Source organism: Elgaria multicarinata, chromosome 17, assembly GCF_023053635.1.
Source record: "Elgaria multicarinata webbii isolate HBS135686 ecotype San Diego chromosome 17, rElgMul1.1.pri, whole genome shotgun sequence".
In the NCBI taxonomy this organism is placed as follows: domain Eukaryota; kingdom Metazoa; phylum Chordata; class Lepidosauria; order Squamata; family Anguidae; genus Elgaria; species Elgaria multicarinata.
The window spans coordinates 27,551,448-27,576,385 of record NC_086187.1 but is presented as its reverse complement, the minus strand read 5'-3'; the positions used below and the strand labels follow the sequence as shown (position 1 = coordinate 27,576,385).

General features: G+C 48.9%; 1 protein-coding gene across 1 annotated transcript in view; it reads left to right on the top strand.

The window, feature by feature from the left end:
• CACNA1H (calcium voltage-gated channel subunit alpha1 H) overlaps positions 1-24,938 on the top strand; it is a 132,140-nt gene that overhangs the window by 75,801 nt on the left and 31,401 nt on the right. Inside the window, exons 12-21 of the mRNA XM_063143256.1 lie at positions 776-931; positions 10,106-10,196; positions 10,915-11,123; positions 13,057-13,491; positions 15,719-15,819; positions 17,663-17,786; positions 18,459-18,527; positions 19,214-19,398; positions 21,626-21,752; positions 22,947-23,072. Coding sequence (XP_062999326.1) covers positions 776-931; positions 10,106-10,196; positions 10,915-11,123; positions 13,057-13,491; positions 15,719-15,819; positions 17,663-17,786; positions 18,459-18,527; positions 19,214-19,398; positions 21,626-21,752; positions 22,947-23,072 — 1,623 coding nt within the window. The remainder of the gene's footprint in view (positions 1-775; positions 932-10,105; positions 10,197-10,914; positions 11,124-13,056; positions 13,492-15,718; positions 15,820-17,662; positions 17,787-18,458; positions 18,528-19,213; positions 19,399-21,625; positions 21,753-22,946; positions 23,073-24,938) is intronic.

Here is a 24,938-nt window from a genome sequence, read left to right as displayed (position 1 = left end):
GGTAAGCCTGATCAAGCTTCAACATTGCTACTGCCAGTAATAACAAAAGACTACTTCTGGCACAACTTTATTTATATACGGCCTTTCTCCTAAAACATTCAAGCTGATTTACATGTTCTGATCATGACTAAGGTCCAAAACAGGCATGACTTTAAATGTGTGTCTAGCAGCTCTGCCTTCTTTTCATGTGTGCTCTAAGGTAGGCACGGGGGCCCTGAACCAGATCCTAAAAGCCCCCCTGCTAGGCTCTCCATCTGGATCAGGGAGGCTGCAACTGGCCTTGAGTAAAAATGAAAACTAAAGTGTAGCTGCTAAACACCCAATTAAAGTAATGTCTATTTTGGACCTTGGTCCTTACCAGAATATATAAATTGCCTTGAATGTTTTAGGAGAACTGTTGGTCCGACAGTTATCAGTGTACTTCAATACCGAGAAAAAGTACTCATGTAGATCTAGCCTCTGCCTGCATTTTGATAAATGAATATCAGGTTGAACAACCCTGTAAAAGCTTTTTAAAAAGGAGAGCACTGAGCGCTCTCTCTTTCTCTCTCTCTCTCTCTCTCTCTCTCTCTCTCTCTCTCTTTCTCTCTTTCTTTCTCTTTCTCTTTCTATCTTTCTTTCTCTCTTTCTCTTTCTCTCTCTCTTTCTCTTTCTTTCTCTCTCTCTTTCTCTCTCTCTCTCTTTCTTTCTTTCTCTTTCTATCTTGCTCTCTTTTTCTTTCTCTCTCTCTCTCTCTCTCTCTCTCTTTCTCTCTTTCCTGCCTGGCTCTGCGCAGATCCTCACACAAGAAGACTGGAACGTGGTGCTGTACAACGGGATGGCATCCACCTCCTCCTGGGCGGCCCTGTACTTTGTGGCCCTGATGACCTTCGGCAATTATGTGCTTTTCAACCTCCTGGTCGCCATCTTGGTGGAAGGTTTCCAAGCTGAGGTAAGGAGGCGCCCAACTGGACCAGTGAACTGGGTTTTATTTATTTATTTTATTACATTATATACCAAAGCTCTCTGGGCAGTTTACAAAAGTTAAAAACAATGAACATTAAAAACAGATATACAAAAAATTAAAACCATCAAAAACATAAAAACAATCATGATTTAAAAACAATCGTGATTTAAAACAACTATTCTGGGGTCAATTAAAAATTCAGCATATGTTAACTGCCTGGGATAAGAGAAAAGTTTTAACCTGGTGCTGAAAAGATAACAACGTTGGCACAAGGCGAGCCTCATCGGGGAGATCATTCCATAATTGGGGGGCCATCACTGAGAAGGCCCTCTCCCTTGTTGCCATCCTCTGAGCTTCCTTTGGAGTAGGCACTCAGAAGAAGATCTTAGATGTAGAGCGTAGTGTATGGGTAGGTTCATGTTGGGAGAGGTGCTCCATCAGGTATTGTGGTCCCAAGCCATTTTCACTGAGTGATCTAGCAGACTTCTGCTTTGGGGTCTTGAACACCAAAAGGACCTTTATTTGTCTGCAGGTTGTTGAAGATAACTAACTTCGCTTACAGGACAATGGCATTTTTAGGGTTTTATTCACCAATATTCACCCAATAAATGGAAACAATTCATCCATTTCCCACTGAGGGGCCATAGCTCCATGCCAGAGAGCTACGTCTCTTCTCACCAAGTAGGTATGGGTCTTTGCCCAGAGAGCAGCCTAATGGCCCATTGGTGTCCATTGTCAATGACTGACCCATGCCAAGCCCAGGGGAACTTCCCATTGTAAGAGAGCAAAACCCACAACAGTACTTAAGTGTCAGAGAACCAGCATGGGTGCACTATTGGGAAGTTGACTTTACCGTGGTTATCCAATCACCCCTTCCACAGGAGCATCATGTAAACATGACATTCCAGGAACCAATTCCTTTCTCCTTGTCAATCCAGTCCTGCTCTGACATCCACCCATCCTTTCAACCTGCCTCCTCTAGGACAGACCCAGTGTGCAGTTTGGGTTTTAAGTGAGAATTATGTCTCCGAAATATAATGATCTCAAGATCATATTTTATCAAGACGCTTTTATGAAGTCATTAGCGTATGGAAATGATTTTTGAGCCTTACCTAAACTCAGACTGCTTGAGCTAAGAATAATGACTTGGAAAGGGGCTTTAATCACATCGGGGGGATATTATTTTTTCCGTGCTCCGTAAGAACAGAGCAGCCATTTACCATTTTGGAATATGCAATTGAGATTACCGGCAGAACGATTCAAGTGCAGAATGAGAAGCAGCTTCTCTCTTCAACGTGCGCGTCCTCAAGAGGGGTGGGGAAATAAGGTCTACTGTCGTTTCTTTCTTGAGCCGCTGGTTCCACTTTCAAGTGCACGGGGGTGGGGGGGTGATGAATAGAGCAAATTTCCCTCTTACTACCCCTGAAAAGGGCGGTCTCTAATGGAGGGCTTGGCCCAAGCAAAGCCGTGGCCGGCAGCCTGAAGTGAGCCAAGAGCTATGAGAACGGGCAGTAGTCACAGGGCCAGCAACATCAAGGGTTGGCACAGTCAGCCACCTGCCGAAAGTCCACACTGACAAGGTACCCCTGGGCTTGCTCTTCCTCTTCAGTGCCTCTCACTCTCGCCCAGGCAACAGCGGGGGTCGGGAGGAAGAGCAGGAGATGCCGTGGGCTCCTTGCTCGCTGGCTCTGTGCCTGTCAGGCAGGCATGGTGAGAAAGAGGCAGGAGAGCAACAGCAGCTGGTGACCGTGGTGGTGAGAAATTAGACTCAGGGCTCATCTACACCAAGCAGGATATTGCACTATGAAAGTGGTATGAAAGGCAGGAGCCACACTGCTGCTTTACAGCGGTATTGAAGTGCACTGCAGGATCTACACTGCTGCTTTATAATGGTACTGAAGTACACTGACAACTGTTGGGTCCCATGACACTAGGGTGACCCTATGAAAAGGAGGACAGGGCTCCTGTATCTTTAACAGTTGTATTGAAAAGGGAATTTCAGCAGGTGTCATTTGTATATATGGGGGACCTGGTGAAATTTCCTCTTCATCACAACAGTTAAAGTTGCAGGGGGCCTGCCCTCTTTTGAATCTGGTCACTCTAGTATAGCTCCTGCAGCTTTAACTGTTGGGATGAAGAGGGAATTTCACCAGGCTCTCCACATATATAAATGACACCTGCTGAAATTCCGTTTTCTATGCAACTGTTAAAGATACAAGAGCCCTGTCCTCCTTTTCATAGGGTCACCCTACATGACACTTCTACACCAAGCAGGATATTGCACTATGAAAGTGGTATGAAAGTGGTACATAAGAGGCAAGAGCCACACCAAGCAGGATATGGTGGTATGAAAGTGGAATATGGTCTGTGTTAATGAGCCCCAGCAGTTGTCAGTGCACTTCAATACCGGTATAAAGCAGTCGTGTGGCTCCTGCTTCTTATATACTGCTTCCATACCGCTTTCATAGTGCAATATCTTGCTTGGTGTAGATGAGCCCTCAGTGAGGGAGAGGGCTGATGGAGGGTGTCTTGCTCACGGGTCCGCTAAACCCTAGAGCCAGCACTGAGTCATCAGGGCCAAAGAGCAACCAAGGACATAGGAACACATCAGAACCAGTGCCGGCCCTGTCATGAGGCAGAGTGAGGCAACTACTTCAGGTGTCAAATGCTGATGGGGCAGCAGTGGCTGTTCCCCAGCAGTTCCGCCCGCCCCCCTCCACTACCATTTCACTCCCTTGGAGTACCACACAGCCTGTCCTGCACTCCTTTAACTAGCTTGCTGCACTCAGGTGTTCTCATGGACACTACCCTGTAGCCAGGGTTGGAGGAAGAATCTGTCCAAGAAATAGAAGGTGGCGCTACCGTGTCCTTTGGCTCAGGTGCGAAATGTCTTGGGCCAAACCTCAGCCAGAGTTCAAGAAGGACTTGTTTGGTCAAGTAAACTGGAACAGGAAGCCCTCTCATACTCCTGCCTGTCCAGGAGGTGCCGACGGTCAGCCCAGGGCCTGAGCGTACTTCCCTGAGAAGCTGCCACCTGTCATTCAAAGGTCCACCACATTGCTCACCTCAATCACCGAGCTTTTCAATGGCCAATCAAGTGTTGAGACAATGAGGAATGTAAGGGTGCATTTGCACTGGTGGTAGAGGCCCAGAGTCAGCCTTCTCGAAGTTAGTCTGTAACTCCCATCATCCCCAACAAGCTTGGCCAATGGTCAAGAATGCTAGGAGTTGTAGCCCAAAATGCTTGGAGGGCTCCAAGTTAAGGAAGTCTGCTTTAAGTCATTCTCTTAACTTCTCCCTCCTCCTCCTCCTCCTCGTCTTCTGCTTGCTTCTACCTTTGTCAGACATAATTGCCAGAATTGGTGGCACATCCACCGCCGCCGCCGTTCACCAGCGTGAGAAGCGTTTTTACAGAAAACCTCAATTAGGGCTCCTTTGAAGAGAAGGTGGTTTTGCTTGAGGAGATTCTGTGTGTTTAATTTGGGCTGATTGAATTAAAAATGGCAGAAGCACCATTGCAGAGGGGCTGGGTTAAGTTTAGCTCAAAGCACGAGCTAATTGACTTAAACTGCTGCAATGAGACGCCGTTTCGCCTTCCAAAAGTGCCTCCGCACGGCCATTAGTGGTGCTTTTCTCTGGATTGACTTAATTTCCTACTTTACACTGCTAGAACCTTTCCCCTCAGGGATGGTCCACATGATATCATTATGGGTTTCCCAGCACACACACACACACACCATATTACGCTACTGCCCTTGCTATATCTAATGTAGAAAAATAGAGTATTGCGTCCAGTTCTGGGCTCCACAATTCAAGAAGGACGCAGACAAGCTGGAGCATGTTCAGAGGAGGGCAACCAGGATGATCAGGGGTCTGGAAACAAAGCCCTATGAGGAGAGGGTGAAAGAACTGGGCATGTTTAGCCTGGAGAAGAGAAGATTGAGGGGAGACAGGAGAGCACTCTTCAAATACTTAAAAGGTTGTCACACAGAGGAGGGCCAGGATCTCTTCTCGATCCTCCCAGAGTGCAGGACACGGAATAATGGGCCCAAGTTAAAGGAAGGCAGATTCCAGCTGGACATCAGGAAAAACTTCCTGACTGTTAGAGCGGTACAACAATGGAACCAGTTACCTAGGGAGGTTGTGGGCTCTCCCACACTAGAGGCATTCAAGAGCTGGACAACCATCTGTCAGGGATGCTTTAGGATGGATTCCTTCAATGAGCAGGGGGTTGGACTCGATGGCCTTGTAGGCCCCTTCCAACTCTGCTATTCTATGATTCTATGATTCTCATCCCTTCTTTACAGGGCATCCTGGGAACTGTAGTTCTGTGACTGGGTGGAGCTAGGGACCCCAAATTCTTTGCACTGTCCACCAGATCCAAATAGATTGAAAAACCACGGGTGGATGCTTTGGTTCCTTAGGGCCCTGTCAGAGATCAGTTTTATCTCAGTTCTTTTTCCTGCCATGTCTTTCCCCAAAGAATCTGAGGAATGGCACTTTGCGAAGGGTACTTCAGAGTCTGCTACTCATAGAGTTCTTGCCAGATTACAATTCCCAGAGAAAAGGGGGGGGGGATTAAGGAACATGGAGTCATGTCCAGCTTGGTTCGTAATCTAGATGGACTTTTGATGATGATGATTTACATCGGGGGAGGGGGAACCTCTTTCACTAGAGGACCGAATTCAATCCCAGACAACCTCTTGTGGGGACACATTCCAGGCAAACTGGGTGGGGCCCATAATACCAAAAATAAAATAAAATACCAGGCTATTGTAGATGGACACAATCTATACGTGTTTAGAGCAGAGGAAAAGCCTACAATTCCAGGAATTCTTCCGACAGCATGGATGGGAGTTGTAGAACTTTTTTCCCGGTCAAAACATGCAGGGAGATGTGTTTTCCTCCCACCCAAACGTAAATACCGGGAAGCTGTCATGCTTACACTCAAGTGCTTCAACTTGCTAAACACATTCAACGCATTCAACAGAGAGGAAGCAGTTGTCAATCATCCTAAAGCTAACAGTCCTACTGAGGAAAGATCAACCAGCTGAACAAGGGCGAGGATGCCAGATGCCCCCGTAACAGGTCTTCGCAGTGCCTTCCTCTGGGTTCCCCCAGGTCCTGCGGCCATATCTCTCTCCCCCCACCACCACCACCGCAAAATGTCCAATGCAATTGTCGCTCCCAAGCCAAGTGGAACTGACGGAGATTAATCTCTCTTTTGAGGCTTCCTCCCCACCCACCCACATTGCCACCATCCCCCTGGGTGCCCAGATGCCAGCTGCTTGCCCAGTGCCTGACTGGCAGCCAAGTGTTCTGCTGGATGAGGCCATCAATCTGAAACGGAAGGCACGATGCCAGAGGCGAGAATGCCGGAGAGCTGAGGGATGAGGGGAGATGGATGCAAATGCAAACCCTGCACAGCTGCTGGTGTGGCAGCATGATCTGTTATTGTTATTATTTAGTCATTTATTTAGGGAACTGGGCAGCCATTGAAGAAATGGAAATGGAGCCGTGAGTGACAGACAGGGTCACCCTGTGTCCCAGAAAATCTGGGCCTCTTTCCCAAAGAAAACTATGCCTCTCTTCCCACCTCTGCTTCCAGTCTGGTTGTCACCAATTTGAACACAGCGAGGAGCTGGATTTCAGGAGAAGGTCGGGTCCAAAACCATTCCTGCCAAGAGCTGGGGATGCTTGTTCAAAATGGATAGCAGCAGGATACATTTGGGGGTGCTGGATTCAAATCCAGCTCACACCTGGGCAAATGGCCATCTCTCTGCTGGAGGTGCGCATTGCCTCCTTGGGGTGACATGCTTTTCCCTGAAGCGGGTCTTTGGCTTTGCTAATATAAGGACTATCCAATGGAGGCTGGTGGAACCGATGTCAGGGGGGCAGTGATTCCGTTCTGGATTTCAGTCAGAATTAGAGCTCTGTCTACTTCTGACTAAAAGCTAGAGTTGATCCTCTCCACCCCACTGACATAGGAGCCACCAGACTCTACTGGGGCTGCCATGTTGCTCCACACTTTGCCTCAGTTTCACTCAAGGCGAGGGGCAGGTGTACTTAAATTAAGTTAAACTAGTTTCAAATATGTAAATATGTCTTCAGTCTAAAGCAGCCTTCCTCAACCTGGGGCGCTCCAGATGTGTTGGACTGCATCTCCCAGAATGCCCCAGCCAGCTGGCTGGGGCATTCTGGGAGTTGTAGTCCAACACATCTGGAGCACCCCAGGTTGAGGAAGGCTGGTCTAAAGCAAAGGTTCAAGACTGAAAATCTGCAACTCTTTGAGTTGTGGCATGGTTTGTGATCTGTTACCATGAAACATACTAGCTCAGGATTTGAGCATTTTTGTTGTGCTGAGGATGAGGATGAAATAACTGATTGCATAACTTGCAGGGTAGACCTCCCATCCAGATCTTCCAATTTCCTGTCCACATGAACGGTGTGCTTCTACAAAGCTGGAAATTAGCAGTGCTGTACAATGTTCTGCATAAATATGTAATTATAGACTTGGAGGGGGAAAACGGGACCGTGTTTTGTTGCTGGTGGCTAATGGCTCCTACTGGAGCTGTTATGCACTGTGATTTAAATGTACAGAAAGGCTTTTCTGGTCTTTTTTCTTTTTTTCTTTTTTTTAAAAAGAGCTGAATTATTCATTTCGTAGCACAAAAGATTTGCCCAGCAAAGAAATTCACCATCGGCTGTTTCTTCCTTAGCTTTGCTCAGAAGGACGACTGATTGAGTCAAATCTAGGGGCAGTGCCAGGGGTGTGCTCTGAGTAACCCCTACCCCAAATCCAAATTCCACAACTGGAATTACATTGTGTGCATCAAGTATATATATGTTTAATCTCGCTTTATTTTGTACAATGGATTCTACTTCCACATCGGAAGCCTCCCAAGTATCTGGAGCTGTTTTGGGAAGAGAAAAGCAATAACGGAAGGGAAGGGAAAGTCGGAGAGGCTAAGACATTTTAGGCCTTTTAGTTTGGAGCAAAAAAGGTAACTATGGTGTGGGCATAATGTTGTTGTTTATTCGTTCAGTCTCTTCCGACTCTTTGCGACTTCATGGACCAGCCCACGCCAGAGCTTTCTGTCGGCTGTCGCCACCCCTAGCTCCCCCAAGGTCAAGTCTGTCACCTCCAGAATATCCTCCATCCATCTTGCCCTTGGTCGGCCCCTCTTCCTTTTGCCTTCCACTTTCCCTAGCATCAGCCTCTTCTCCAGGGTATCCCGTCTTCTCATTATGTGGCCAAAGTACTTCAGTTTTGCCTTTAATACCATTCCCTCAAGTGAGCAGTCTGGCTTGATTTCCTGGAGTATGGACTGGTTTGATCTTCTTGCGGTCCAAGGCACTCTCAGAATTTTCCTCCAACACCACAGTTCAAAAGCATCTATCTTCCTTTGCTCAGCTTTCCTTATGGTCCAGCTCTCGCAGCCATAGGTGACTACGGGGAGTACCATTTATAAAATCATGCGCATTTGCTGGAAGGAGTTCAGCACTTCGGATGGCTCTTTTAAAGTTCTGACTGAAGCCCAGAACGGATTCACTAGCCCCACTGAAATGGGAGTCACTGGGCAACCTACCCGGGATCACGGGTTGCTCGGGAGCAACAGAAGAGAGGGATCTTGCCTTCATACCCTGCTCGTGGGCTTCCTGGAGGCATCTGGTTGACCACTTTTGAAAACAGGATGCTGAACGCGATAGACCCTTGATCTGATCCAGCAGGGCTCTCGTGAAGTAGGGGATGGGCAAATCAGCAAAACCTGAGCTTATCATTTCCATCTAAGAGTTAACTCCAACCTCGGTTCATATCAGATTGCAAGCGTCATCTTTTTTTAACTTTCACATCTCTCTGTGTAATTGTTGTCAAGTGTATTTTTCCAAACTACACATCGATTGAGCACACCCTTGAAATGTGCATATTCTTCTCTTGTGCAAAATGCATTTGCCTACATTTTTCAAAAGTGCGCAACCTTTTCTTGAGCATTTTTCAAATGTCCACATGTGGTCAACGTATATATTTGAAGGGGGGGTTCCCACGAATCACATTGCAAACTCGAAAATTTTGGGACCAACCTCAGACTGCATCCAAGTTTGTGTTCGGTTGAGAAGGTGCGAACTTAGGTAAATTCCAGATCACAATTTAATTCCTGGAGAAGAAGTCTATCAATGGCTACTAGCGTTGATGGCTATGTGCTACCTCCAGTATCTGAGGCAGTAAGCCTGTGTGCACTATTGCCGGGGAACATGGGTGGGAGGGTGCTGTTGCACCATGTCCTGCTTTGTTGGTCCCTGACCAACAGCTGTTTGGCCAGTGTGTAGACAGAGTGCTGGACTAGATGGACCTTGGTCTGATCCAGCAGGTCTCTTCTGATGCTCTTGTGTTCTTAAAAACAAACCAAAATGAATTTCTCATATATCACTACTCTTAAACGTATTTACCACCCTGGACATTAAGATCATCATCTGAGGTCCTTCTCCAGGTGCGAAATGGATGGCTACAAGGTCTTTTTAGTGATGGCCCCACACTTGTAAAATGCCCCACCCAGAGAGGCTCACCTGGTGCCTCAGGTGAAGACCTTTTTCTTATTCTCCCAGACATTTGAATAACTCTTTTTAGCATATTTATATGTCGCTACACTTTTATTGCTGATGGTTTCCCTTTGGCGTCATGTGCTGGGGTGTTTCCACTTTTTGCTGCTGATTCTACCTTGGTTTTATTGTATGCGATTTTTATTTGTTGTTTCATGGCTTGTGTCTTCTATTTTCATGTATTGTACACTGCTCAGAGAACTTAGGCTAGTGGGCAGTTTAAAAGTAAAATTAATTAAGGCTGTTTAAGAATTGGGCAGTTTAATTAAGTATAATTAATTAAAGGCTCCCTTGCCTTTGTGAAAGATATCTGTTTAATTAATTAATTAATTAATTAATTGGACAGCTTTCTTTCACAAAGGCAAGGGACTTTTTAAATCAAGGTGCCATGAAAGTTAACCAAGGATATCTCCCTGGAAAATGGAACTCTTTCTGACAGTTTTCACAAGGGATCTGTTTTGCTTTTAATCTGAACAGCTTTTTAACCTTGGTCGCTGTCAAAATCAGGACTCTTCATTCAGCGTTGCTCTTTATTCGCCCCCCCCCCCTTGTCCCCCATAGGGTGACGCCAACCGGTCCGACACGGATGAGGACAAAACCTCCCTTAACTTGGAGGAAGAGTTTGAGAAGCTGAAGGAACTGCGTGCTTCGGGTAAGTTGGGGAGAGGCCCAGATCCTCAGAGGAGCGCCAAGGGGGACAGCACAGCCGATCGTGGGATTTCTCTTCATCAGGAGGAAAATGTTGGAATAGTTTATGGGCCAGGCTAGATGAGTTGATTATCTGTCACAGGGGAGGAAAACCAGGGGGCGTGGCCATGCTCCGTGACATCAGCGGGCGTGGCTACTCCTGCAGCCTCAGGGGGAGTGGTTATGCCCTGTGGAGGGCTGGGTCAGGGAGCATTCATCCCCCCTGTAATAACTCAATTCCTCTGCGTTGATCTATGAAATTCAGTTGCGGGAAGAGTGTGGAGATCAGGTTACAACAGAGCTAATTTCTTCCGGAAAGTGAAGCTAAATCTTCCCTATAGGGACAATTAGCAGCTTCAGCTGGGGCAGGAGAGGAAGGGTTTCTTCATAGAGGGAAAGGGTTCAGCGCCACCCCAAGCAACATGGTCCCAATCCGAATTAGGCCGTGGGTGCTTTTTAACTTAAAGGCAAGCAATCTGATCACACCTCTCATCTAGTTCGACCCTTGCGTAAAAAGGGCATGTCCGAAAGATGGAGCTGGGCCATCTGAATTGGGGTTCTGCACCCCGGGATGTTAAGGGATGTTTGAAGCTGTACATTTTCAACCAATGAATAGGGGGAGAGCTACATGGAGGCCTTGACGTTCCAGCCTTTGACCAATCCATCCCCCTTTTGTCTTCCAGAGATGAAGATGTATTCCCTCGCTGTCACTCCCAACGGCCACCTGGAGGGCAAAGGGAGCATGCCTCCGCCCATCATCATGCGCACTGCGGCCACGCCCATGCCCACCCCGAAGTGTTCCCCACACATGGACGCGGTCTACCCCTTTGTGGACTCACGGAGAGGCAGCAACGCTTCAGTCGACCCGCTGAGCTTCGACCAGAAATCCTTGGTATTTTACAAGCGTTTGTGCTCTTTGGCCTCTGGCCAGAGCGGTGCCCACGAGCGCAACCCAAATGACCTGAGGGCTGAAGCACCTTCCTTAGGGGGAAAGTCTGGAGCATTCCGTGCTTTTAAGGAGGTAGTGAGGAGACAAGGGAGGTTTATAAAACTGCACATGTTGCGGAGGAAATATACCATTTAGCACAGCGTGGGCCCGTCCTGATGCCTTCCAGATATTTTGGCCTACAACTCCCAACACTCCAGCCAGGAGGGAAAATAATCCGTAGAAATGGGAGTGGTGGTCTAAAGCACCTGGAAGGCAGATCGAGCAAGTGTGTGGCCAAGGCAAGGTTTCGAACCCGTCACGTCCTCGCTCATTGCTCGGCCCTTCATCCGCTTGCTGCCGCACTTCTCCTAGAACGAAGCCTCACTCTGGGTCACATCATTGGCTCACCAGCCCAGTGGCTTCAACTCTCTGCGTTGCATCTGTTCTCCAGGGTCTTTGCCAACTCTGGGCGATGCCGGGGATTGAACCACTACAGTAGGTCTTTCCCTTCACGCAAATGGACCGTTGGCTGATTCCGTGCGAGGGGGTGGATTGGGAGGAATCATTGAGTTGGTTGGAGTTTATCGGTTGCACTCGTGGGATATTCCCCCCCTCCCGCCACTCCCACTGCCTGCTGTAAAACCGCTGGTGCATTATACGGTTAGGGCAATGGGATGAGCTGAGCTGAAGCCAGGACGCTCTCCAGTAACTGCCCAAGGAAGGGAGCGTGTCGAATAATGAAACGGCTCGGCGGTTCCCGTGGCGTGGCTAGCGAGGCCAGAGGCTCAAGACGAGTTCGTTTCCAGCAGTCGGGTGCAAAGAGCATCTTTTCCAGGGCCTCCTATTACCAGTGGCGCAGCTGTTTTCTGACCCTGGACTTAACGGTCTTACAGTCTCCCACTTCTCTTCCACCACATCCCCCACCCCCACCCCTTTGCCATTCCGTGCTTGGCAACTGCTTCCACATTCCTGAAACGTTAGAGCAACCCACCTCCCAGGAAGAAAAAAAGAAACGCTCTGAGCCTGTGCGGTGTGGCAGTTTCATGTTTTGCACGTGGGTCTTGGCCTCTGCTGCCTCGAATGCTGACCCCCCCCCTTTACTTGGGAAGAAGCACCGTTTGGTTGTAGGAAAGGAGAATTCAACCTTGAAAGGAAAAATAATGAAACAAGCATCTGTAACCATGTAGAGTCCTCGGTTCTCAAATGTTTCTCACGACAGCCTTGTTTTCGCTGCTTCCATTGCCTGCTGCTGTCTGGGTAATTACACACACACACACACACACACTCACACTCCAGGCTGCAGGGTCCAGCTCCTCAGCCCTGAGGTCCAATCCAGCCTGCACCACTACCTTTTGCTGGGTTTTTTGCCCTGGTCCCTGGTCAAGCCCTCTCCTTAATTCAGTCTCTATTTTTGTCTTTGCGGGATGCCTCTTTAAAACGGTTGGCTCGATTTCTCATTCTTCAATATTCAGCTCACACACACAAACACACCCACCCACACACCCTGCCCTGGTCTCTTGAAATTGAAAGGGTAACCCTATGCATGCTTAGACGGGGGGGGGGGAAGCCCTACAACTCCCAGAATTCCCCAGCCAGCATGTGAAGGGGGAGAGAGCTCTTACTTCCAGGGACTCAGCCTTAGGAGAGGTATTGAAGCCTTTCAGAATAAGGCGGGGAGCTGTTCAAGAGCCAGGAAACCAGCCAAGGATGGGTGATTGGGGAAAGGGTGGGGCCAAGGGAAGGGGGCGTGGCTACCTGCAGAGTCCTGGCGGGTGGGATTGGGCACCCTAGAGGGCAAATCTGGCCTTTCATTCCAGCCTGCCTGCTCTAACGCATCTTCCATTCCCTTGTTGGGCTTTGAAACTCTTACCTGTGCTTTTCCTCCCTCCCTCCCCAGTCTAGCCTCCGCAGCTCCCCTTGCATGAACTGGGGCACTGGCAGCAACTGGGGCAGCCGCCGATCGAGCTGGAACAGCCTGGGCCGGGCCCCGAGCCTGAAGAAAAAGAGCCAGTGCGGGGAGCGCGAGTCCTTGCTCTCCGGCGAAGGCAAAGGCAGCACGGACGACGAAGCGGAGGACGCCAAGCTCAGCGCCCGCAGCCGCCCACCTCTGCACCGCCGAGCCGAGTCCCTGGACTGCCGGGGGGCCTTGGAGCTGCCAGAGCTGCTCCAGGTGCCCGGCATGCGCCCCCCGCTCAGCATCAGCCCCGTGGCCGTGCTGCCCGCCGAGTTCCAGGACTGCAACGGCAAGTTGGTCCACGTGCCCAGCGAGTTCTACCTGCACATGGATGGCCACAAGGACGACCCCTTGGACTACGAAGATGACATGGAGGATGTAAGTCTGACCCAGGGATGGAAGGAAGCCTTCTTATGGGTTTAAGTGCCTGGCCTCCAGGGGTTACCAGAGAAAAGGTAGAACATAGAATCGTAGAGTTGGAAGGGCCCTATAAGGCCATCAAGTCCAAGCCCTGCTCAAGGAAGGAATCCACCCTACAGCATCCCTGACAGAGGGTTGTCCAGCTGCCTCTTGAAGGCCTCTAGTGTGGGAGAGCCCACAACCTCCCTAGGTCACTGGTTCCATTGTCATACTGCTCTAACAGTCAGGAAGTTTTTCCCGATGTCCAGCTGGAATCTGGCTTCCTTTAACTTGAGCCCGTTATTCCGTGTCCTGTGCTCTGGGAGGATCGAGAAGAGATCCTGGCCCTCCTCTGTGTGACAACCTTTCAAGCATTTGAGGAGTGCTCTCATGTCTCCCCTCAATCTCCTCTTCTCCAGGCTAAACATGCCCAGTTCAGCCCAGATGCTGCTAGGTATCGAACCTGGGACCTTCTGCATGCAAAGCAAGAGTTCTACCACTGAGCTACAGCCCGGTATGTCTGATAGGAACATAGGAAGCTGCCTCCTACTGATTCAGACCCTTGTTCCATTTAGCTCGGTGTTTTCAAGACTGACTAGCAGTGTCTGTCTGTGTTCTCAGGCAGGAAAGGGTCTTCCCCAGTCCTTCCTGGAGATGCTGAGGGCTAAACCTTGCACCTTTGGCATGCAATGCAGGTGTTCTTCCCCTGAGCTTTGCATGTTTATGCTCTGGAGTCTGGTGGCTCTGATTCTGAAGGAGCTATCTAAAGTGCTGAACCCTATCTCCAAGAGAGGTTCAGCACCTTGGAGAGCTCCTTGAAATTCCGGCTGCTTCTGACTAACACCCAGATTGGATTCACCGCGCGTGCGCGCCCCAAAAGTGGTGCCACCAGCGTCCACTGTGTTTATCTGAGCACCACACTTCAAGAAGGACACAGACAGCTGGAGCGTGTTCAGAGGAGGGCAACCAGGATGATCAGGGGTCTGGAAACAAAGCCCTATGAGGAGAGACTGAAAGAACTGGGCATGTTTAGCCTGGAGAAGAGAAGATGGAGGGGAGACATGAGAGCACTCTTCAAATACTTCAAAGGTTGTCACACAGAGGAGGGCCAGGACCTCTTCTCGATCATCCCAGAGTGCAGGACACGGAATAACGGGCTCAAGTTGAAGGAAGCCAGATTCCAGCTGGACATCCGGAAAAACTTCCTGACTGTTAGAGCAGTACGACAATGGAACCAGTTACCTAGGGAGGTTGTGGGCTCTCCCACACTAGAGGCATTCAAGAGGCAGCTGGACAACCACCTGTCAGGGATGCTTTAGGGTGGATTCCTGCATTGAGCAGGGGGTTGGACTCGATGGCCTTGCCGGCCCCTTCCAACTCTGCTATTCTATTATTCTATGTCCTGTTTCACTTATTCAAAACCTGAACCACAAGGTGAACAGAATTCAAAACCAGAATCTAAAAACTTGGGAAATCTAAATAGTTAAGAGCTAACGGTAAGAGGCAGATAAGATATCAACAGAACAAACACATTAACAAAGAAGAAAAACAGCTCAAAAAGATGTGGGATTATGAGTATGATTATTATGTCTTCAAGTCAAATACCAAATACTCTCTTGGCTTTTAAATCAATGGAGGACAGGCTGCTGCAGAATAAACATGCAAAGCAAGTGGAAAACAACGTTCAGGACTGGCAGATTGAACAGTAAACCGTTAGCACAAGACCTGGGCCAATAAAAGCAATCCCCTCTTTTAATCCCAAAAAAGTTGGCAGTATTTTTTTTATTTATTCTGTCCATTCCAAAATGAATGGAATGTCACCATGAAGAACCTCGACAGCACGGGCTTCTCTGTAGCGGCCCCCACCCTCTGGGAAAAACCCTCCCTCATGCAGTTCGGGAGGCAGAAAAAGGTAACGTCTTTTAACGCCTCCTGAAAACACACCTTTTCACACAGGCTTTCCTTGGGCTGCAACTGCTGCTGGGCTTTACTTTAGCTTCCCGTGGCAGTTTTAAACTTTTAAAGCTTTGTCTTATGTTTGGTCAGATTGTATTTTATGGTTTTAATTGCAAAATTCCTGCAGAGCTTCAGCTATTGATCAGCATAAAAATGTAATAAAATAAATAAATTTACTATATTTGTTTCCTGCCTTTCTTCCAAGGAGCATAAGGAAATGATTTTTAAAAAATCCTTCTTTTCCATCCAGAGTTACTGCTACAGGATTCGCAAGGCCTTAGAACCGTATAAGCCCGAGTGGTGCAAGACTCATGAGGACTGGTCGCTCTATTTGTTTTCACCTCAGAATCGGTAAGAGCTCCAAAACAGGGCTGTGATGGCCCTCTCCTTTCCTTTCCACTGCTGCTGGTGGTGGTGGTATTATTATTATTATTATTATTATTATTATTATTATTATTATTATTATTTATATAGCCCCATCAGTGTACATCAGCCTTCCTCAACCTGGGGTGCTCCAGATGTGTTGGACTACAACTCCCAGAATGCCCCAGCCAGCTGGCTGGGGCATTCTGGGAGATGCAGTCCAACACATCTGGAGCGCCCCAGCTTGAGGAAGGCTGGTGTACATGGTGCTGTACAGAGTAAAACAATAAAATAGCAAAACCCTGCCGCGTAGGCTTACATTGAGGAAAATGTTGTTAACATTTTCCGCAGTGCTGGCCTTCTTATAGTTGAGGTGTCTTTCTTCAAAAGCTTCAGGAATCTTCAGAGTCCCCCCTTCCAGCAAGAGGACATGAATTTGCACAACATTTGCATGGGGGGATTTATATGAAGTGATGTAAATTTAGAAATTTAGTAATCTAACCTCCAAGTTAGATTACTGCAATGCGCTCTACGTAGGGCTGCCTTTGAAGACGGTTCGGAAGCTGCAGCTCGTGCAAAATGCAGCAGCCAGATTGATTTCAGGAACCAGGAGGTTCGACCATATAACACCTGCTCTGGTCTGCTTGCACTGGCTGCCTGTATGTTTCCGAGCCCAATTCAAGGTGCTGGTTTTGACCTATAAAGCCTTACACGGCTTGGGACCACAACACCTGAAGGAACGCCTCTCCCGACGTGAATATACCCGGTCACTACATTCAACATCTAAGGCCCTCCTCTGGGTGCCTAATCCAAGAGAGGCTCAGAGTGTGGCAACGAGGGACAGGGCCTTTTCGGTGGTGGCCACCAGACTGGAACGATCTCCCTGACGAGGCTCACCTGGCCCCAACGCTGCTATCTTTCCGGTGTCAGGTTAAGACTTTCCTCTTTGCCCAGGCATATGGCGGCACATCTTAATCACCCACATATTTAGTTTTTTAATGGTTTTTAAAGCTTTATGTGTGTATGTTCTGTGTTTTAGAATTTTAAATTTTGTATACTCATTTTTATATTAATTTTAGAATTTCTGTAAACCACCCAGAGAGCCCTGGCTATGGGGGCGGTATATAAGTGCAATAAATAAATAAATAAATAAATAATCAGCCTTGATTAAAGAGAAATGTTATACATCTCACTGTCATGGGGAAGTCTGTCACCAGATGACTTCTAGGCAGGCTGCTTGGTCAGGTACATAGAAACCAGGGCGATGCACCACTTTGGCTCCAGATCCGAATTCTGAGTTGAATTGGGCTGGATCTGAAGATCAGCCAGATTTGGTCCGAAGTGGGTTGAGTCAGCCCGAACCGCTCCAGATCGAGTCAGCCGCCCGTCCAACCACTCCAGCCCCTGTGCTCCTGACCTGGAGTTTGCAGCTTGGCAGAGTGCTGATTTGGATGTCCGAATCCAGCTTCAGATCTGGAGTACCAATAGGAACATCAGAAGCTCCCCTCTACTGATCCAGCTAGCCCAGTATTTTCGACACTGACTGGCAGCAAGGGCTCTCTAGCATTTCAGGAAGGAGTTTTTCGAACCCGTGACCTTCATTGAGCAAAGCCTGGGCTCTGTCGCACTGAGCTATGGCCCCTCAGTGCAAGGCCCTTGATGCTCTTCCTTCAGAGAGTTATCTTTATACGGGACTTGGACTGGAGGGCCCTTTAAATAGAGGACCCCTCCCAGTGAGAGGACCATCCTTTGGCAGCCCTTCAAATAGACGATTGTCCTCTGTAAAGTTGGACACCTGGGCAGCCTACCTCCATCCCGCCTTGTTTTCCAGGCTTCGGGCCACCTGCCAGAAGGTGATCACGCACAAGATGTTTGACCACGTGGTTCTAGTCTTCATCTTCCTCAACTGCATCACCATCGCCCTGGAGAGGCCGGATATCGACCCCAACAGCACGGTGAGCCCAGAGTCATTCCCAGGTTGCCTCATTACTGAGAAGCGGGGGAATCTGACCCAAGAGTTAATTGACTTTGAGGCCCACAAGCTTTGAGTGGAAAGTGAAAAGGTCCTTCTCCTTTGCCCACCTATGAGATCAATTAGGCCTTCTCTGTGGTGGCCCCATACGTTTGGAACAAGTTGCCATCGGAGATCCGCCACGCTCTGTCATTGCAGGCTATTAAGAAGGCCTTGAAAATGTATTATTTTACTGTGATATCACTACTGTTGCTGCTGTTATTTCTGCTGGTTTTATGGTTGGCTTTTATTACTGTTTTTATTGCTCTTTGTGGCTGCCATTTTGCCCAAATTGCAATTTCCGTAAATAATCCCAGCTGTGAATTTGCACAAATCACAGCTTCTGCCCCCCCCCCAAAAGATGCAAGTTCTCGCCAGGCACCTGCAGACAGTCCGGCGTCTTGCCCCACGTGCACGCCAGGAGCAGGCCAATGGCAGAAGTCCAGCCAATAGAGCAGAAACAGGACTTGGGAGAGTTCACTGAGCCCCATGTCGTTTGTCCATTGAGAAAACAATGAGCTTAAATAAGCTGGAAGAGGAAAAAACACTTGATTCCCATGAACAAGAAGAGAGCATGATGGGTGTTCAAAGTCGACACTTTTTCTCTCTTTTGCAGGAGCGGATATTCCTGAGCGTGTCCAACTACATCTTCACCGCCATCTTTGTTGCTGAGATGATGGTTAAGGTAATGCTAAGCCAAGTGGCATGCAGGAAAGACGTCATCAGAGACGAGTTCCGATCTTGTTTCAATTGTATTCATGTACAGCAGAACTCCATCAACCCATTACACAGGATAGCAGGATAAACTGTGGTGGTAGAATTCTTTAGGTTACATGGGGGGGGTTAATTTTTGAATGCTCTCCTATGATAAAGAGAGGTGGGGGGAACCTTCCCCGTGTGGCGTAAACTAGCATCATAGAGCCAGAATGGTCTAGTGGTTAGAGTGTTGAACTGGGACTTGAGAGATCCAGGTTCTAGTCCCCACTTGGCCATGAAGCTCACTGGGTGACTTGGGACCAGTCACTGAACCTAACCTACCTCACAGGGTTGTTGTGAAGATAAAATGGCAAGGAGGATCATGTAAGTCACCTTAGGTTCCTCAGAGGGGAAGAAAGCAGTCTATAGATGTAATTAATCAATCAATCAAAGAGATGTTTAGCATACGCCTTCTGCTCCTGTGCTAGATGTCTGCAAGCAGGGTTGGTTGTTGTTTGGGTTTTGAATTGGGGAAGCTCTCACAAAGTTGACTCACCTGCGCTCCGCAGTGGTACAATCCAGAATTCTGCCACCTCCTTCTGCACCATGGGTGGTGGATCGGCCAAGCGGCGCACGCTGGAAGCTCCTACCTGCCTTCTTCCTCTCTGCCCTTAGGTGGTGGCGCTGGGCTTCTTCTCTGGGAAAAACACCTACCTCCAGAGCAGCTGGAACGTGCTGGACGGAGTCCTGGTCTTCGTGTCCATCATTGACATCATTGTTTCCATGGCGTCGGCCGGCGGGGCGAAGATCTTGGGGATCCTTCGAGTGCTGCGGTTGCTGCGCACCTTGAGGCCTTTACGGTACTTCTCCGCCTCCGCGGGATTGGGACCCCTCCTGAGGGCCTGCTGCTTCCCACTCACTGGTGGAGGTGGGGAATCTCCAGAAGTGGGGAAAGCCACTGGAGCGGTGGGGGGACAACTTTGACTACAACACCTACCGTTGTAAAGAAACGGTTTCAAATCCCTCCTTTGGAAATTAAAAAAGGACCTGTCGTTCCAGTTAGATCTCTGGCGCAACCTCCTAATTTCTCATGCTCCATGTAACTCCAGATGGGCCCTCAGCAAAGTGCAACGCTCTTCCCCTTTTGTTCTTGTCTCGCTGTTTACCCCGGCTGCCTCCGCTTCCCTGCACTTCCTCGTTTGTTGTCGTTTTGGGGTGTGAAGGTTAAAGCCGACATGATCTGCCAACCAGCAGAGGTGTCCTAAAAGGGGTGGATGATGTCCCCCGTCCTACAGCCGACCCCAGTCAAAAGCCGAGCTGGTGCTTTCTGGATCAGTGATGGTTCCCCAACTTTCTAGAAGGATAGTCCCAAGTAGAGGACTCCTCAGCTGCCAACTCAAGAGTGCCAGGCTTCACCCTTCTTCTCACACATTTTGCTTTATGCTGTGGGTTGGCCGTTGTGCTGGCAGCACTGGTGGAAGTCCCAGCAGGTCTTCGGGGGCTCCTTTTGATGTGGAGAAGCAACTTGATTCCCACCTGGGGTTTATCTTCTTAAGCAGAAGAAGCGTGAAGATCAAAGACTTGTTATTTGAGCGCCCTGCAGCCCTCTGGGCTGGTCCACCCCGTGGTTAGCTGTTCGTAAATGCACCTCTCTGCTTCTCGACGCATGCATGCGCCTGGCCAGAAACCCAAAGCAAACCTCCCCCCCTCCCCTTGAGTGTCCTCTCCCCACATACGATTAACCTTCCCGTGCAAGTAGAAAGTTTGAGCTTGTTTGTGGCGCTAAGCATTATCCTACCTGAAGCGTGAGCAAGATAAATGTCCCCTCCTCGCTGCGTTTCTATCACAACGCTCTACCTGTCAGGCGGGTGCCCGTCATCTAACCGACATGTGAAATTGCAAAACCTTGCTGTGGTTCCAGGAGCTACAGGCTTGGCCCCAGCGTGTGGCGTGTCAGGCGGGGACGGGGGCAGGCGAGGGAGACGATAGCGGCAGAGGCAGCCACGTTGGCCTGGAGCAGCTTTGCATTTCAAACGCAGTGGGTGATAATTCGCGGACTCTACGCGTCGGCAGGCGCTTCACGCTCGGCCCCACCGAGGAGCAATTTAGCTCCTTGGCAGAGATGAAAGTAGGGTGACGCTTTCCATGTTTGAAACCAGGAAGACGGGGACTGGTGCTTTGTTTACGACCAAGCAATACGCGAGCTGCCCGGAGATAAGGAAAGAGAGGGTGCGCTTGGGGGGGATTTTCATCCGCTTCTCTGCTCGAGTTTGTGGTTTCCCATCATGACCAGAAAAGAAAAGAAGAAGAGAAAAAACAAGGTTGCTTTGCTTATCTGGCGCGATGCCTGCGGAAATGGACTCAGAGATGCCGGCAGTTCAAAAGTCGGCAGCTGGTTTCTTGCTGGGAATGGAAAATATACAGGTCTTAATTTGAGATGGGGCACACCAGGGGCAGAGGGTTGACCCCAATATCTGATTTTTTATTCCAAGAGTGGCAGGCCAAGTGACTCCCCAGGAACAGAAACAACAGAGAACCCGGGGGCGTCCTAAAGGCCATCTAGTCTACTTGGGCATCACTTTCCTAGGCAAGGCGCTACATAAGGGACGTAGGCTGGTTCCTTCCAGATACTTTGGACTACAAGTCCCATAAGCCCCAGCCAGCATCACCAATGGTCAGGGATTATGGGAGATGTTGTCCCAAACATCTGGAGGGCCTCAGGTAGCCCACTCTGCTCTACATCACCAGATTTGGGGAAAGAGGGGTGCCAGGCTGTAACATGGGAATGCATAACATGTGAAGCACCAATTCGAAGGAGTACCTCTGAGCATGCGCCAAGTGCTTTTCCTTCCCCAGGGTATGTGACATGCTTTAAACGCTTAGGGGGAAAGTCCCACTCTCCTCCACACCTGCAGTTCTGCCCACAAAGGTCCAGACTCTTCATAATATTTCTTTCTTATTCCAGTTTATCTCCCGCCTTCCTAAACAATATCCACCCAAAGTACCCCAACGCACAAGCAGAAGAGCAGATTAAAACCAGAACGAGAAGCATCACGGAACTCACTTTGATTTTCACCTTCTTTCCAGAGTCATCAGCAGAGCCCCGGGTCTGAAGCTCGTGGTGGAAACGCTGATTTCCTCTCTCCGGCCCATTGGCAACATTGTGCTCATCTGTTGCGCTTTCTTCATCATCTTCGGCATTTTAGGAGTCCAGGTAACGGTTGCCCCCCACCGCTGTGCTCCGCAAACCCCCCTCCCCCATCAAGATTAGGGATGTTGTCAAAATCCACAACAAATTCCAATCAGTTCAGATTTCCGCGAATCCAACCTGTAGATCCCCCAGCAGATCGGCTTTTCCCAAGTCATGTGAATTCTGCAAATTTATGGGCCGGGATTTCACTTTGGGGAGAGATTTGCACAATTAGCACTATTGTGCACTGACTAATGCAAATAAGCATATTTGTGCACGTGCAGTTTAATAATAATGTGACCTGGTGCAAGTAGCACAAAATTCTGGGGCGGGAATCTGCTTCTCCCCACAGAATGGGTTCTGGTATTATGTTAGAGGGAACTGGGAGGGAGCTAGATGTTCTAGGTGAGGGCTCTCTGTCTCCAGTCATGTGAATCATAGAGTTGAAAGGGACCTCAAATATCATCTAGCCCAACCCCCTGTGGATGCAGGGAGCCCACTACTAGAGATTGGACTCTTATGATCAGTGGCTCTCTAGCCTTTGCTGAAGGACCTCTCATGAAGTTCCTCTGTCTGGAGGTTCTTCTTAAAGCTTAGTCAAGGTCCACTTTGTTGTCCTTTGGTTTGAGTCCTGCCCTATGGAACAAAAGAAGACAAGTTTGCTCCATCACCTTTGTGACAACGCATCTGTATTTAAAAATGGCAATCTCATATCACATCTTAATTATCTCTTCTCCTGGCTAAACATACTCCTTTATCAGGAAAAAACATTCCTGACTGTTAGAGCAGTATGACAATGGAACCAGTTAACTAGGGAGGTGGTGGGCTCTCCCACCCTAGAGGCCTTCAAGAGGCAGCTGGACAGCCATCTGTCAGGGATGCTTTAAAGTGGGTTCCTGCACTGAGCAGGGGGTTGGACTCGATGGCCTTGTAGGCCCCTTCCAACTCTGCTATTCTATGATTCTATGAACCTTTCCTCATAGAACTTGGTCTTCAGGCTCCAGGCTATTTGTCACCCTCTGGACACATTCCAGTTAGTCATGTATGCAATTCCTCTAGTGTAGCTGAGAAAAAGGGGACACCAAAATACATGTCACAGGGCACTCCCACACCCTTCCACTAGAGCCAAAGTGAGGTTCAAATTAAGAGTCTGGGAATCTCTCTCTCTTTTTCTCTCTTCCTGGTTTCAATCTTCTTCTTTTCTCCTTTTGAACCCAGCTATTTAAAGGCAAATTCTACTACTGCGAAGGGCCCGACATCCGAAATGTCTCCAACAAAGCTGACTGCACAAATGCCCGCTACAGATGGGTCCGAAGGAAGTACAACTTTGACAACCTGGGGCAGGTAAGCGGGGAAGAGAGAATGAACACTCCGAACAGGGCTTGCACCTGCCTGGCAAATCCAGCTTCCCAACCGGCCTTCCTCACCTGCACCTTTTTGCAAGTTGACTCTCAGTCTTCCTCTCAGATTTCAGTCCCCATCCCCACTCAATATACATTCATCCTCCGATTCACTAAAACAAAAATAAGTACGTTCACAGACACTTAAGGAAAAAAAACAGTTGCAAAAATGGCTCTGGGGAATGAAGCATAAGGCGTGTTCGTGATGTCACTGGCACTGGCCTATAGGTGCCCAACACGGCTTGCTTTTTCTTCAAAAAGTTTAAAAGTGCGGGATAAAATTAAAGTCAAGCCCAAGTTAAAACCGAGCAGCAAGGCAAAGATTCAAAGCAACAGAACTAAAAGGTTAAAATGCCTGGGTGATCAAAAAGGTCTTCACCCAGCACCAGAAATGGCACAACGTAGGTGCCAGGTAAGCTTAGAAGCAGGATCCACAGCAGCCTCCCATCCAGACACTCGTCAGGCCTACGGTGGCTGAGCTTCAACACTGCGGCCACCCCAAGCTTGTTCTCCGTGACATCGTCCTCCTTCGTTTTCATCTCCAGCCCTGACGCAGTTCGTCGTGTGCCTTCCTCCGGCTCCTCCGCCTGCTTCTTCCATTACAGGCCATCAGGGAGCTCAAAAGCTAGGCCAGCCCTTGCGTACCGACCGGAGAGCAGGCGAGGTGGAGCGGCCCCTCTGAACGCTTGTGCCGGCCGAGAAAATTGGAAGCGATCGCTGGGAGCAGAGGTCAGCTCCTCAGAGCTGCTCTGCTGGGACGGGAGATGTGCAGGAAGCGGGTCGTGACGGGACCGAGCAGCCGCTGAGCTCTAATTGAAGGGGCAGCTCAGCGACAGGAGTCACAACCTCTCCGTGCAGGGAAGGTCTGGCGGGGAGAGCGGGAGCGCAAAGCGGGACGGGAAGGCGGCGCTTCGCGGCGCGGGAGAAATGCTGATGAAGGCTGACTCGCAAGAACAAAAGCTTTTTACCTTGTGGCAGGGTTTGATCTCAGCCGCGGCCCATGGGAGGAGCCGTAGCACAGGAGCAGAGCTTTTATTTATTCATTCATTCATTCATTCATTGCATTTTTATACCACCCAATAGCTGAAGCTCTCTGGGCGGTTCACAAAAATTAAAACCATCATAACACAACCAATAATCTAAAAACACAAATACAAAATACAGTATAAAAAGCACAACCAGGATAAAACCACGCAGCAGAAATTGATGCAAGATTAAAATACAGAGTTAGAACAGTAAAATTTAAATTTAAGTTAAAATTAAGCGTTAAAATACTGAGAGAATAAAAAGGTCTTCAGGCGCCAGGCGGACCTCTCTGGGGAGCTCATTCCACAGCCAGGGATACAAATGGCCCAAAGTTCAATATCCAGCATCAGCAGTGTAAAAAGAACTAGGTAGCAGTCCAAGCCCCAACCAATGCAGCATCTACAGATGCATGTACAGCATCCATCCACCCTCTGCTTAAACATCTCCAGCGAAGGAGAACCCACCACTTCTCAAGGCCATCAGTACCACTGCCCGACAGCTTGTGCCCCTAGGTCTTTCTCCTGGTGCTTAGCCAGAATCTCCTTCCCTGCAAATTTGCAACCAATGGCCTGGCTCGCACATAACGCCAAGCCATGTTGAAACCTGGCTTGTCGTTGTGTCTGAAGTCATCACCACAAACTAATCATGGTTTGCAGACCAGCTACAAACCCACAAATAGAAGCCATAGTTTATTGTTGGCTTATGGAGCCTGGCTTGTTTCAACCATTATTTGTCTTGATGTCAGACCGGGAACGCAGGTTTATCCCTGGTTTTGTTTGTACTG